This window comes from Chelonia mydas, chromosome 10 (genome assembly GCF_015237465.2).
Source record: "Chelonia mydas isolate rCheMyd1 chromosome 10, rCheMyd1.pri.v2, whole genome shotgun sequence".
In the NCBI taxonomy this organism is placed as follows: domain Eukaryota; kingdom Metazoa; phylum Chordata; order Testudines; family Cheloniidae; genus Chelonia; species Chelonia mydas.
Genome location: NC_051250.2, coordinates 59,978,074 through 59,994,140, shown reverse-complemented (window position 1 = coordinate 59,994,140; position 16,067 = coordinate 59,978,074). Strand labels below are relative to the sequence as shown.

General features: G+C 41.7%; 1 protein-coding gene across 2 annotated transcripts in view; it reads left to right on the top strand.

Annotated features, from left to right (window-relative positions):
* Nucleotides 1-16,067, top strand: part of UNC13C (unc-13 homolog C) — a 448,489-nt gene that overhangs the window by 146,928 nt on the left and 285,494 nt on the right. For both annotated transcript variants that reach the window (XM_043523375.1, XM_043523376.1), the window contains one exon: nucleotides 13,131-13,209. In XM_043523375.1, coding sequence (XP_043379310.1) covers nucleotides 13,131-13,209 — 79 coding nt within the window. The remainder of the gene's footprint in view (nucleotides 1-13,130; nucleotides 13,210-16,067) is intronic.

The following is a 16,067-nucleotide window of genomic DNA, read 5'->3' as shown; positions in this document are numbered from 1 at the left end:
CAAAGGGTCAAGAACAGGTTTGTTTTTCTGAGAAGGAAGAAAATAAGCAGGGTTTTTTTGGGGTATGGGGGGGAGTGGAGGGAGAATACAAGAAGCATGTGTATTTTCGCTTGCTTTGGATAAGTGCCACTGAATGAACAGTGATTCATTTCCACTTGATACTGGGAAGTGAAAAGGAAATTCAGAGAAATCTGGAATATTACAAATATTTCCCCTTCCATTTAATGTGTGACCTTCATGATTCACTTGTAAATCACAGCTTTAATTCTCATTTGAGTAAAGGTAAAAAAGTTCTCTTTAAAATGTGTTTAGTTAGGGCTCCATTAACATACTATCACTTAGGTTCTATCATCCTGTGGAAGAAGAATGAATGTCAACATTCTTTAAAAGGTGACATTTACCAATTAGCATATTAAATGGCATCATTTAAACACTAAAGGGCTGCCAGTTATTCGCAGCATGGACTATAAATCATCAAGGTTCATTATATTGTAGAAATATAACCATACAATCAACTAGTTCATTTTCACAAAGTCTGCCATAAACTGTAGTCCTATGTAGTGAAATATTAAAAACAGGAGGTTCTGTCTAGAACAAGGGTTCTCAAACTGTGGGTTGGGACCCCATTTTAATGGGGTTGCCAAGGCTGGCATTGGCCCTGGGCCCTAGCAAGTCTGAAGCCCAAGCCCCATCGCCCAGGGCTAAGGTTACATGCCCTGCGTCCAGGACAGAAGCCCTTGGGTTTCAGCTTTGGCCCCCCTGCCCAGGGTGGCAGAGCTTGGGCGGGCTCAGTCTTTAGTCCCCGCTCTGGGGGTTGAGTAGTAATATTTGTTGTAAAAAGGGAGTCATGGTTCAAGAAAGCTTGAGAACCGCTGGTCTAGAATAAATAGTGAATTAAATCAGAAATGTTTAATGGAACTCTCTAGAGGTCTTAGAAATATTGGATCTTTGTGACACAATACACATACATTTTATAATAGAAACAAGAATAGAGAAGTACGGGAATAGCCAGATCTTAAAACCTAGGTACATCACAAGTCTGGTCAAAATGATGAGAGAGCAATTCTTCTTCTTTAAAAATATGTAAATATCATCATGTTTCTGAATGACTTATGTTAACTGTTGCAAGTGTGTGAATAAAGAAAAGGAGTACTTGTGGCACCTTAGAGACTAACCAATTTATTTGAGCATGAGCTTTCGTGAGCTACAGCTCACTTCATCGGATCCGATGAAGTGAGCTGTAGCTCACGAAAGCTCATGCTCAAATAAATTGGTTAGTCTCTAAGGTGCCACAAGTACTCCTTTTCTTTTTGCGAATACAGACTAACATGGCTGTTACTCTGAAACCTGTGTGAATAAAGTTTGTATTATTATTTTATTATTTGTGTGTGTTCCCATGGGCTTAGAGGCCCCTATCAGATATTGCACTAGTCATCTGTAGACATGAAAAAATTGTCCCTGTCTTAAGGATCTTACAGTCTTGATTTATGACAATATACAGCAAGATAGGTGAAGCAAAAAAGATGGAAATGGGGTTGGGAGGCAGTTAGGAGCAGGTAACAGTTAAACTGTTAGAGGGCTTATTCTTTCACCCTCTCACTTCCCCGGTCCTTCTCGCATGAACAGAGAGCAACAATACCCGAAGTCCGAAGGTGCAAACAATTAGATGGTTATTGGAGTGAACTTCCAGCAAGCTTAAATCCAAGTTCCTTTTTCCTTATTTTCGAATCCAAACTTACTTCCTGTTTGCCCCTAATGTATATAGTAATATTCTTAGCTATACCTTAACTAATTGTTCTACTGAAATTTACCTAACCAATCCTAACATATTGTAACATGATTAGCTAACCAATTATATCCCACTACCCTAATTAACTTACATATAGCAAAATTAATTATACAGCAGACAGAAACAATCGCAGAACCAGACAGAGACCATGCAAATAAACAATAGCAAAGTGGGAACTATAATGACAAAACAATACAGAAGTGAGGATTTCACAACTGCATCTATAAAGACGTAAGGGTTTCCCAGCTGTGTCTATTGATAAGTGAGTTCTTACCAAACAGAAAACTATCAAACTAAATTTCCTTTTACATCTTCTAGGCTCTTCCCTTTCTCTGGAGGTGATAGATTGGATCACCTTTCGAACAGCCCCAGATTGCCTTATTTCAATATGACTAGTTTGGAATGTGAGGATGTGATCATATGCTTCCCAGTTTATGGCTGCTCCCGCTACTTAGCCAAAGGCCTTAGCTTAAGAACAGGGCCTCAGACTGTCACAGTGTGAGAAGGCCCTTACACAGGCAGACAGTGATTTTGATTCTTTCTTTTATACCTCTATAACTAGCTAAATGATAAACATATACTGAAATTCTTAAAGTATAGGCCTTTACAGACAGGCCTGAATATCTATATCCTTACACTCTACCCCTTTTGGGGGTAGGGGTGAGGGGGGATCCTCCTGCCTAGGTATCCCTGGAAAAGCATAGGACATATGGCAACACACTCTCTGATAGGGTCAGGCATCAAGGTGGAAGGTGTCGATATTCCATCTGTCCCACCGCCCCTTGTGTAGTACCGTGCCCTGCACCTTCTCTGCTACAGGCATACCACATCTTTTCCAATTAGTGTTCCAGACTTCCCATTATAGTGGGCCCGAGAAGGTTGGGTATGGGTTGTCTAGTACACTGTGGGGGAAAGGGCTTACTACATTACTTATAGGTTATAATTAGTGGATGTTCTCTAGAGGGTTGTGACCCCCTTGATTGTTTCCATATGCAATGTAACACAAATACAGTTAATAATTCACCAGCTGCTATGATAATCCACAGCAACACCGAGAGTCCTGACCACTGCAGTATGGTCCAACATCCTAGCCACCACCAAAAACACTGTTTCTCCTCCTTTGATAGGGTTAACATTTTGTCAGCGCCATCCTGTAGTGTATATTGTAAGTGTGTCCAACTGTTGGCACTTGCAGCAAGTTGCTCTTGTAATCTTTGTGTACTTTTGTCCATACTGTGTCTCCATTGAATATCCATGGTGAAATTTGGTATTGTCCAAACCAATTCAACTACTTGGTATGGCATGGGGTAGTAGGTGCTGGTTCGATTGTTTACAACGATTAAGTCCACTGGTCCATTGGTGCACCATAGTCCAGGTGGCAGTGTATAGAAGTTCATAATTTGGTCATACACTGGAAGGATTTTGCCTCCTAGTGTTATATTGCAGGATTGCATACATTCCCAACAGAATACACCATACCCCATATATATTACCCCTAAATGCCCCCCCTTTGCAACAGGCCATTGATCCTACTCCTCCATAGTCACAGGAGAGAGGCACATCCATATTCCTCCTCTGGATATACAACTGCTTAATGTGATGACAGTCCAGTTTACCCCATTCCATCCCCCCTACCACCTATTTCCTAGTAGCTCCCAATGCACTCCTCCTTCCCTAGTTACTCCCATAGTGTTCAATGGGACCACCTTATTTGCATTTCCTTCCCATGGTATCCTAGTAACAATTACACAAGAACTGTCCCCACAGGTTGGGGCTGTTATTTTTCAGGTAGATGGTATGTGTTTGCAATTGTGGATAAATATGGGCTAGCCTCCCCATTTAATACTGAAGGCCATTGTTCTGACCAAGCATCTCTCATAATATCCATTAACATTATTAACTGAGCATTTTGAATACCTTAAACACACTTCTCCCCATGTTAATCTTCTGAAGCCATCCCCCACCATGTCACCAGGTCCCCTGCCCAATGAGTTAACTGCAAGTTTACCTCTACTGCTGTCCTCCACCCTATGGCAACTGCCGATAGTTGGTGTGCTATTAATTCATTAATTTGTTGTTGAAATCTTACGTTTTGGCTTACTAATTGTTTGGTTACCCACTCATCCCCCAGATTCCATGTATCCAGCATAGTGTTCCCCACTGCCCATAATCCCCTTTTCCGACAACAATTCCAGGTGTGTCCCCTCACCCACCCTTTGAATTGTTGTTTCAATACTTTTATGTACATACTACAATTAGGAGGAATTTGGTCCACCCACCACTCCTTGCGGCGTACCACCCCTGTAAAAGAGTGAAAGGACACATTAAAAAGTGCTGTCTGCACCCACAATGGCTCCCATACATTTGCTTGCCGGGAATATTCTTGGCTCCAGGCTGTGGCCACTTTAAATTTGGATTCTTCCAACTTGGCATCCACATCACCTGTAGGGTTATATTCTATAAAATGGTTAACTCATCATACACCCAGCGTCCCAAAAGGGATTTTACGCCCAATGTATATGTACATAACAATTACATCTTCGGGGATTATCTTCCATGGAAGTACCATTGTGGTTACATATGGTAACATCCTAAGTGTGGGGCCCTATTTTCCCAAGGGGATTCGTTTGCTCCAGGAGACCAAGTCCAGATGTTCAATATTAGAATATAATATGACAGCATTTCCTGGGCTGATATTGCAATGTTTAGAAGTCTGATACAATCAGTTTCATTTCTGTATTGTGAAGTTTAGTAGAATGCATTGTTAAGTAGCATTTAGTCATCTGAGAGAGCAAGAGGTATAAAGATGACCAGTTTTCAAAAGAATTGTAACATTGCTTCCTCTTATTTTCAGAATCTTTTTTTTTTCCCTGCAAGGCTTTAAGGGGTATGCTTTATCCTATGTCCAAGTGACTTTTGAAGTTTCATTAATATCTCAGTGTTAAATTGTTTGGTCTATTCTTGCTAACGGCAAGATCTTTCATCTATTGTCTCATTTTTCTCTGATGGATAAGGATCATGTTGCAAGCATCCTTAAAAATGATTATGTTGTTTAGATTATTTCTTGGATAACTTTACTTCTGTAAGTATAGGGAAGTTCACGTAATGCCGCAAATATTAAAGTAAACTTGTCTATTTAGCTAAAGCAAATGATCAAAACCATAGTGACCACCATAGACTACTTTTAGTCCATTTACAATTATGTGTTTAGGCTTGCTTTTACCTGAGTCAGGCGTTAACATTTTATTTTAACTGGTGTGATACACTCTGATACATTCCTGTACTTTACAGGTGCCATGAAAGTGTCAGAAGCCATGCAAGTGTGATAGATGGGGAAAGAGGTGATTTAGAAGAGGCAGTTAGATAGCCATCTTGCCAGGAGGCGTGGCCAGCTGTTATGCTCAAAGCCAAGAGTTTATGAAGAGAAAAACAACAAAATTATAAACATAATTATAGCAAGAGCAAAACAACTTCCAATTCATCCAAATTGTAATGTGAGAAATAAATTTGACAATACAAATAACAACAGTTACCCAAATGACAAGAGAGCAGTAAACACTTTCTGGTTTTAATAATCTTGCATATGCAAATCATTGTGTGTAGTCCTGGCCTCGCCTATTTAGATACCTGGAAGATCTCTCTAAAAGGGCCTTAGTGCTTACTGTTATTGCTACCTAGGCCCTATTGACCTGAAAACACCCTCCACAGCTGGCTGACCTATTCAGAGAGAAAGGCTGGCCTGCCAGAAAAGCTGGAAAAGAAAAGAGCAGAGCTAAACACAGCCGCAATTTGAGACTCCACATATGAGGCTGCTGATGTTCTTATTTCCATTCTTGACTTCCAGGATTTTTCCTCCTGGCTGCATTAAATCTCCTCACATGTGTCATGGTTTTACAGGGGGAAAGACAGCTTGGTGTTGTGGTGACATTTTCTCTACAGTCACTGGAACTCTGTGAGAAATGCTTCTCTCTCCCTCTTGATCACAGCTTTGGTTTTTTTCCCTTTAAATATCTTGGGGGCATGCAGACTCCTTTCAGCTTTCTGGCATTCTGTTGGCTAGGGAAGAACAAGTCCTTACATTGTGGTGCTTTGGGATTCCCCGTTCATACTCCATGCAATCTCTGGTGTTTGAGAAAAGGGATAATGTGATGTAGCTAAACAAGTATTGCTGGAGCGGAGACAGCACGATATCTCTCACAATCACAACTTGCATTTGTGGCTGCGACAGCCCGTAGGCCATCAGGTTTCCATGGGCCAACATCTGTGTGGGTAATCACAATTAGATCAAGCTTAAAGCTGTTAAAGGCAGTGTTTACCCATGGTTGTTTTTCGTTTTTACCATAGCACCTAGGAGTCCTAGTCATGGACCAGGACACCCTTATGCTGGGTGCTGTACAAACACAGAACAAAAGATGGTTCCTGGCCTCTGAAGAGTTTACACTCTAAATAGACCTGACAGATACTGGGTGGGGGAAGGGGTATAACACACAAGTACAGTAACATATGTGATGGCAGCAGTGTCATGTTAGTTCCAGAACTGGTTTATATATATGGGGGGACTTAGGAAGGGATAAGCTAAAGCAATGGGAGAAAAAGGGCAGGTGAGGGGGATGGGGAGAAGGGGGTAAGAGGAGTTACAGTGAGATGAAGAGACTGTGTGGGAGGGGGAGATTTGAAGAAAACAGCCAATCAGTACAGGGCATAGAAAATCCAGTCAAAGTATAGAAAGTTCTCCAAAGGACCAAAGTTCCCTGCTTTGGCTGCTTCAGCCCCTACCAGTGGAGTCTCTGGCTGACTCCTCTTTGCAGCTTTTTCTGTACTTGAACAACTTAGAAACTGGACAGTCACATTAATACACCAGAGAGAGATGAAACAGTGTATCTGAAGCTCATTTCTTGCCACTGGAATTGGAAATTGTAACCATGATTTACCTTGGAAGATAATCAGAAAAGTAACGGGAAAACTATCTCCGCCTAGTTCAACTATCAGTACCATAGGTTTCAGAGTAACAGCTGTGTTAGTCTGTATTCGCAAAAAGAAAAGGAGTACTTGTGATACCTTAGAGACTAACCAATTTATTTGAGCATCAGCTTTCGTGAGCTACAGCTCAATGCATCCAATGAAGTGAGCTATAGCTCACGAAAGCTTATGCTCAAATAAATTGATTAGTCTCTAAGGTGCCACAAGTACTCCTTTTCTTTTTATCAGTACTATAGGTACCCTGAAGTCATGTTTGGTTACTTTGATGCAAAAACAAGTACTTTGGTATTGTGCTATCAGTGCACAACCAGGACAGCCGTAGGACAGTGTGCTGGATTCTGTTCTGGTTCATGAATCAACAAAATCATTGAGCTAAGTTTTCATTTCTACACTCTTTATTATTGTTGATGGATTTTGATTTTGAGGTCCCATATTGAATTTGAAGTTACTGATATGGAAAAGTAGGCATGTTTAATCTGGAAGGATAAATAGGGAATGCCCCTCCAAAAATCCTATTTAGTTGTTTTGTTGAATATACTTGCAGTTGAGTTTGATCGGTATATATTAAAAGTGAAATGTCAAACTGTTTTCTAAACCCCCAAAGCTACATTTAAGCATTTGCAGAATATTGGTTTGGCAATAAGCAAACTTGATCACACCGTAAGCTAAAACTTGTCTTTTAGCTAAGCAATTCTAATTTCTTTTCTGGATGCATAAAGATTCTGGATCATTTCTCCAAGTTTCTGCTTCATTAACTGTTAACTTACAGGAAGAAGCAGGTCACATCCCTTAAAATACTAATTAACCTGTGATATCATCTAGGATGTGAAATGATTATATAATCAGAGCATTTGCCACACATCCATTGTGTACTGCTGGTTAATAATGTAGGAGTTATGGAAACTTCCTGCAAAACCTTGTCCATTGAGCTAAATAATAAACCTCAGAGCTTAAAGGCAGCACACAGGAGGAAACCCTGCCAGCATTCTTGGTTCACGAAACTGCTGGAGTTCACAAACGTTTATGAAGCTTTCTCCTGAGAAAACAGCATTTTGAAAAGCTTGAATGATACCTGTCAGTTTATTCTGTGGTTCAATCTTGCAAGGTATCAGGGGCCTCTTGTGAGTTGCTGAGTGGCATTAAATAGTGAGGGATTGGGGTGGCACTCCAGCCCCTGCAAGGTCAGACTGCCAAATCCTACAGATTTGGTTTGTGTACAGTTCTAAATAAGGAAATTGTAAAAGAAACAGCCTGACTTTGCCTTCATTTCAGAACTGCGTTATAAACCAAACCATATCACATATACTTTCATAGTTTGTTCTCTTCCTTGCAAGAAAGGAGTGAAGTTTCATTGTCAAAGAGGATTTGCCTGATGAATATCAATGCTAGAGGAGACCTAAAGAGTCTTATGCCTGAAAATCAGATTCACTCTCCAGTTATCTTGAAAGCCTTGTCTATTTTGTCTTCCCTTTCAATTTCAAGCAAAGGGGAAGCATCAGCTTTTTAAAAAAATAGTTGGGGGAAAAAAAGGAGTAGAAAAGGAAAGAAACTATTAATAATCAGAGCTTCTAAGAAGCATCAATATCCATAAATTATGAGGGGTTTGCACTAGGCTTTCATCATGTCACTTTTTATAGCCATATGAAAGAGTTGAAGAAGAAAATAGAACTTGCAATCAGATATCTTTAGGGGGTTTTTCCCTAGAAAACAAAAATTATTTACAGTTTGGAATATTAAAGTAGTTAGAGCTGGATGAGCTACTGTTAGGATCGGATCCCAAACCTGCTGAAGTCTAGGAAAAGATTCTCATTGATTTCATTATGTTTTGGATTAGATGCTTAGATTTTTAGAGTCAGATACTAATCTCATTTATACCAGTGCAAATCCAAATAGTCTTCACTGAAGTCAATGGAATTATTCAGATTTAAGGGGGTGAAATGATTGTATTGCCTGGCCCTTAGCCTGTTACCTAAGAGCTGAATGTCTGTTACCTTGTAAAGAATGATGCTCAAAATGTCTTTATGTACTACGAGGTGGGAGGGGAGATTATCTTTGTCCCCTATGGGATTTTCCTCTGTGTCAACAGATCCAACTGTACAACAACCATCTGACTTTTGAGCTTTATTATCTGACAGCTCTGGTGAGCTCTCCATAGAATTCCCATGTAGGAATGGCTCCTTAAGAAGATTTCAGCATCCTCCAAAGAATTAGCACCAAATTGTGACAGTTGCCTTGTGCACCAGGGGAAGGGGGAATCAATGGGATCTAGCTTAGCTTCCCTGGTCGCTTCCCCATGGAGCCTGGATTTTAGCGCATGTGACCCTAGCTGCTTTAGTCTCTCTCAGAAGTTCTTGACTCTATGACTGTTTGGTGGAGTTGGGAGAGTAACTGGAGTGGGGGAAGGTGTGGGGAAAAGGGATTAGGTAATGGAAAGGTCCCAGCAGAACACTGGAATGTATGCTGAATTACTGAACAATAGGCCTTCTGCTCTCTTGAAACGGACACATGCCTGAGCTCTGGACAGCAGCAGTGTGTACGGAAGTGCCCTTCTGTCCCTGAGCCCTCGAAGCTCTGTGTAGAGCAGACAGGCCTGGAGAGGGGGTGTTATGCAGAGGGGGCCGGCCAACTGCCAATGGAGTTGAATGGCTAATTTATATTTTTTAAAGGTGTGGACAATGGTAGGGAGAGGGGCAACTGGGGATAGTTTGTGTGGAAGGGGGAAGTCTGACATTAATCCATAAACTAATAGACAGTGACATCATCTTCTCCAGAGGCAGAAGAGGGAAATATTAAGGGAGCATAGAAGCATATGTCTTGATAGGGATTTTTTAAGGGACAATTTGAAAATAAGTGTGTGTGATTATGATCCAAGAAGCCACTCAAATGGTAAACCTATGTAAGCCATGTGATCTTATCACTGTTACCCTCCTCCTTGCTGAGTTTTACAACTCCAGGCAGAAGAAAGAGATAAGTAGTTGTGCACATGCATTCCTAAAGTTATACAGATGCTATCCATGTGACTGCTGAGGGAAGATGCACAGTTACAGAAGAATAGAGAGCTCAAATGATGGTCATGTGCTGAAGGATGAAGAGCTAATAAAGTAGTCTCCATGCTTGCACAAATGAAGCAGTGGTTCTGTTCTTGTCAGCACCTTATATACTGTGACAGAGTCAGACCAGAAGAATATAAGAGAGTGCTGGAAGGCAGATATATCAGCCTTCAGAATGAGCAGACCCTTGTTCCCTAGATAGCCAAACAAAGGTGACTCCAGGCCAATTAAGACACCTGATGCCAATTAACCAGTTAAGGCGATTAGGCTAATGGAGACAGCTGGAACCAATCAAGGTCCCACTTATACTGTTTAAAAGCTCTCCTTCCAGTGCCCTCTAGGAGGCTGAGGTGAAAGGAGCTGGGGGAGAGGAAACATTGCTGAATCCTGAGATAAGGGTGAAGCTAGGAAAAGGGGACCACGGGGGAAGTGGCCCAGGGAATCAAAGCGGTGTCAGTGGTGAAGGGAAAGCCACCAACATCTGCTAACATAAGGGTCCCTGGGCTGGAACTTGGAATAAAAGGCAGGCCCAGGTTCCCCTCCCTGCCCCCCCATACTCTACAGAGATCCCCTGGAGAAGGGAATCAGGACTCAGTCCAGGCAGGAGGTCAAACTGCGCCTACCGAGCTATGGAGCAACAGAGACTGTGGGGTATTCCCCCTTCCCATCTCCCACACTAGCTGGTGATGAAAGTAACTCAATAGGCTGTTACTCTTGCCGCTGCACTGAGAAAGGGAGGTCACATTGAGGCCTTATCGAGTTTCTGAGGCCACTGAAACCTCCCAGAAGCGCGGGACCCACCAATACAGGCTCGGGGCTTTGTCACAATACATATTTGTGTATAACATTAACATTATTAATCCAGTCAGTGTACTCCAGGGATATTTGTTATATAGCTAAAGTTCATGAGTATGGCCCACTGGCATATTTCATGTGACACAACAGTCTGTCTAAACATGTAAGATTCCTTACTGTGTACCAGGCAAGATCTCAATGGGTTAAACCATTTGTCAGAGGTTAAATAGGATGCATTTCTCCTATTCATCCAAAAGTCCAACTGAACTTATTTTTCCCCCCAGAAAATCCTTCGAACAGTACTTAGTAGAAGAAGGTAGGTAGGTAGAAGGTACTAGGTAGAAGAAGCTGAAGAAGCTCTTTCTCATAGTAGGATACGTAGTTTCAGAAGCAGCGGGGCTTGTGCTAGCAGGACATGGAAATCTTGAATATTCCATATCCGTATCTATAGTTGGAAATTCACTGTACATTAATAAAACTAAGCACACAAAAATAAATCCACCCATGGCCAGATCAGTTAGGGAATCATGTTATTTGATTTTTAGTATTATCTAGGCGTTGCATGATATGTTCTGAATTGTAGAAGTGCAGTATACTAATCTGGCATATTTTGAGACCAGTTAAAAGGAAAGAAGTTGAATAGGGCTTGGGTTAATGATTAGTCTAAAGGCATAAATGTCTGTTACCATTCTTAGATCTTTTATTCAAGTTCAGGTGAAAAATTAGACTTTACCAGGAAAGGACAGTTCCCATCCCCCAGACTAGTGCAACTTCCTATTTTCATAACAAAAATTATTGGTGGCCAAGCCCATTCACCTTGATGAGGTTTCTGAACAAAGGAATCCTGTCACACAAGATAATAGACCCACTTTATTTTAAGTTTCCAATAATTTCAAATTAATTTGCTATTCATAGAAACAGCACAGAATTAATTTGTCATTCATGTGCACCTGCCCATTCTTTTGACTTACACTTCATTTCAGTGTTGGTTACAAATCCACCCTGTTTTACAGAGGGCCTGATTGTGGCTTTGTTGGGTGAGAATGCCACACACTTGGTCCTGGTTTATTAATTTTTAACCTTTTATTTGAACCAAAAGCTTGCCTTGTGATTACAATTACTATTAAAGTAAGGAATAACAGACATACCGAAAAAGATAGTGACTTTCTCCTGGCACGTAGGCAGGTCATGATTGATTTCTCCTATGGTAGTTTGATTGCCCCTTACAATTTACCACATTTTGTACGCATTCAAATTACATTTTCATTAATTCTCTTCCAATCACCATTAAGAATTATGAATATTACATATCTTGTGCAATTCTCCATATACATGCATAAACTTCAGTTGGCGTAACTTTTGCTGTCCTCACTATTTTCATGTTGTTATTTCTCTTTTCTAGTTGGTTTGTTGCCACTGATCATGCACTAATAAAGCATGCTTAACCAGGCCACTTTACCCTTTGCTTTGCATAGGATCTTTTGTGGACTTTCCTGTTTTTCTCTAATTGCCCTTTGGCAGTTCATTTTTGTGTATCTGTTATCCTTCAATCTAAGCACATCCTGTGGTCAAAACATCCCTCTTTGTCTTATGCAATCTACCCACACCAGTTTTGTACTGCATGTATGAAGTGGCCATGGGCTTTTCCTGTAATTTTTTTAAGGTACATTCTGTTATACATGTGTATATACAAGGTTTAAATGTTTGCGTGAATAGAGATATCAAACTGAGCATAAGAAAACACTCCAAATACTAATGATATGGCCAATAAATCAACATTAAAAAGTAACAGTCAGAATTATTTACTGCATTAGATATTGTGTTTTCTGCAGTCCCATGCTAACACATCGAAAGATTTTATTGCGTATACTCAGAATTCTTTATATAGTTGTACTGTCTGAATGACAACAGCCTGCATTTCAATACCGTTTGGTATGTAGGATCTCAAAGCCCCAAATGTTTACAACTATAATTCATTAAGCCTTACCACACTCTGTGTTGTGGTGAACTATTACGATACTTGCCATACAACTGGGTAAAATGGGGCACAGAAGTTAATTGTTTTGCTTAATGTATTCAGCTTCTCAAGGGGAGAGCTAGGAAGAGATCAAGAGTCCTGACTCTCAGTCCATGCCTCTGTTCACTAAAACTTACTTTTCATAAATTTGAAAAATTACTGCTGCTGTCAGCCATTAGAATGTTAATTTTGCTTTTAACTATGTGTAACCCACACACCTCCTGGGTGTGGTGTTCTGTCCAATCTAGTGGCACCGAGACCACTTAGAGAGAGAGAGAGAGAGAGCAAATGAGTCTGCTCTACAGCCTTAGCTAACAGTCAGTTGGCTTTTAGCTCATGCGGTAGAGGCGCATGCATTAAGTGTCAGAGGTCTGTCGGTGGTACATATGCACAGATTAGTCATATTGTAGCAGGGAATACGGTAAACAAACAATGTCCTTAAAGATGCAAACTCCTAAACTCAAGCCTTTCCCGCCCTCCCCCTTTATGTTCCCTTAAGGCCTGGCCGTGGACTGTATGGAATTGACAGCATGCCAGACCTGCGTAGAAAGAAAAGTTTTCCCATCGTTCGAGATGTGGTGAGTAACCTCTGATACCAAAAAACTATTGATTCATTGGAAAATTATCTCTAGCTCTTTCATATAATGGCTAATGTGTTTGTGATTAACTGTGTACCCTGCAACTGTTATATGGAAAACAGGGTCTAGGAAGATGGATCTAGACCAGGGTGGGCAAACTATGGCCCGGGGGCGAGATGCAGCCCGCCAGCCATTTTAATCCTGCCCTCGAGCTGCTGCTGGGGAGCGGGGACTGGGGCATGCCCCACTTCGGTGCTCCAGTGCTCCAGCCAGAGAGCAGGGTTGGGGGCCACTCCATGTGGTTCCTGGAAGCAGCGGCATGTCCTCCCTCCAGCTCCTACGTGTAGGGGCAGCTAGGGGGCTCCTCTCTGCACGCTGCCCCCGCCCCAAGCATCACCCCCGCAGCTCCTATTGAAACCGCAGCCAATGGGAGCTGTGGGGGTGGTGCCTCTGGACGGGGCAGTGCGCAGAGCTGCTTGGCTGCACCTCCGCATTGGAGCCGGAGGGGACAAATGCTGTTGCTTCCAGGAGACACTTGAGGTAAGCGCCACCTGGAGCCTGCACCCCTGAGCCTCTCCCTGTGCCCCATCCCTGATCCCCCTCCTGCCCTTCAAACCCCTTGATCCCAGCCCAGAGCACCCTTCTGCACCCCAAATTCCTCATCCCCAGCCCCACCCCAGAGCCTGCACCCCCAGTCGGAGCCCTTACCCCACCCCCGTGCACACCAACCCCCTGTCCCAGCCCTGATCCCCCTCCTGCCCTCTGAACTCCTTGGTCCCAGCCTGGAGCACCCTCCTATACCCCAAACTCCTCATTCCCAGCCCCACCCCAGAGCCTGCACCCCCAGCCGGAGCCCTCCCCCGCCCCAGCCTGGAGCCTCCTGCCACACCCTGAACTCCTCATTTCTGGCCCCACTCCAGAGCCTTCACCCCCTCCTGCACCCCAACCCCAATTTTATGGGCATTCATGGCCTGCCATATAATTTCTATTTGGCTCTTGGGCCAAAACGTTTGCCTATCCATGATCTAGACCAAAGTAAGATCTGGTAATTATGAGCTACTAAATATGATTATATTTCACTTAATATCTACATTTGATTTGAGCTGAAATTATTAATAGAATCAGATAATACCTGAGCGTGCATCTGTGTGTACCATATGGGTAATAAACTATTCAACATAATGCCAAAATAGCTAATGAACACAGCTGTTATTCAGTGCTTGGGATACCGATTTGTTTGACTTACTGTGCAAGTGAAAGAGGAAAAACAGACATGTTTTAAAATCCTATATTTAAAATGATTTAAAGATTTATCTATAGTTTTATTATAACATGATGGGATCTGTTACCTTAGCAACCCTTATTAATTAGCAATAGTAATCTAGGCAAAAAATCATGCCAGCAAGGGGAAAAGAATTTTAATTCTGTGACCTCTGATTTATGGCGAGTTTCAGTTTAGTCGAGGTTAAGTAGAAATCTTTCAGCTCTGAACAATATTAATTGCTATTCAACTTTCCTTGAGGAGCCTCATGAACAATTCCTCAAGTTTCATAAATGAGTGGCATCTGCTGAAATAAATAGGTTTAACAGTAGTTATTAAAAGGTTAACCTTAACCAAGTTACCACATTGTATTACTTCAGATACCACAGTTATTTTCTGTACTGGGAAATAACTGCACTATTTCAGATGTCACAAGAATGGTTTCTTTTAAAGCAGAATTATGTACCTTTTAATGAGGAATAATGATAATGACATATCATGGACAGACCAATTTATTTGAGCATGAGCTTTCGTGAGCTACAGCTCACTTCATCGGATGCATACTGTGGAAACTGCAGAAGACATTATATACACAGAGACCATGAAACAATACCTCCTCCCACCCCACTCTCCTGCTGGTAATAGCTTATCTAAAGTGATCATCAAGTTGGGCCATTTCCAGCACAAATCCAGGTTTTCTCACCCTCCGCCCCCCCCCCCCAACTCACTCTCCTGCTGGTAATAGCCCATCCAAAGTGACCACTCAGGAGAGTGAGTTTGTGTGGGGGGGGGTGGAGGGTGAGAAAACCTGGATTTGTGCTGGAAATGGCCCAACTTGATGATCACTTTAGATAAGCTATTACCAGCAGGAGAGTGGGGTGGGAGGAGGTATTGTTTCATGGTCTCTGTGTATATAATGTCTTCTGCAGTTTCCACAGTATGCATCCGATGAAGTGAGCTGTAGCTCACGAAAGCTCATGCTCAAATAAATTGGTTAGTCTCTAAGGTGCCACAAGTACTCCTTTTCTTTTTGCGAATACAAACTATCACGGCTATTACTCTGAAACATATCGTGGACAATCCACTGTTGATTAAAATATATAGTCAATTGATTGACAACACTTATGGTTCATTATTAAAAATATTTAAAAGACCAAATAACCAAGCGTAGCCAAATTTATTGCGTAAAAACAAAGCAGTGCAATACAAAAAGGAGACAAATGTACCCTCCTTTTGGGAAGCAATTCTTATCTTGCAGCATATTCACCTTCCACAGGTCTGCTTCCAAGATACACCCTCAAGATCACCTGTATTTTTATAATAGGTTTTTTTGACAGTTATAAACCCCTTTATATGCCATTGAAGATTCAACCCCCAATTCCAATTTGTTTCTCTTATACCATGGGATACTCCACTTATCTTTTGTTTTGGACACAGTTTTCTAGGTACTAATCGTTGAGAAGGCATCTCCTAAGCTTGTACCAAGGGCAGATCATGTATCTTGTCTTTGACAAGTCTCATATTCACTAACGCCAAAAGCTATGTTTAGCTTTGTAGAGTGGGATATCTATCTCTTGGTATAAGTGAGCAAAAGTGT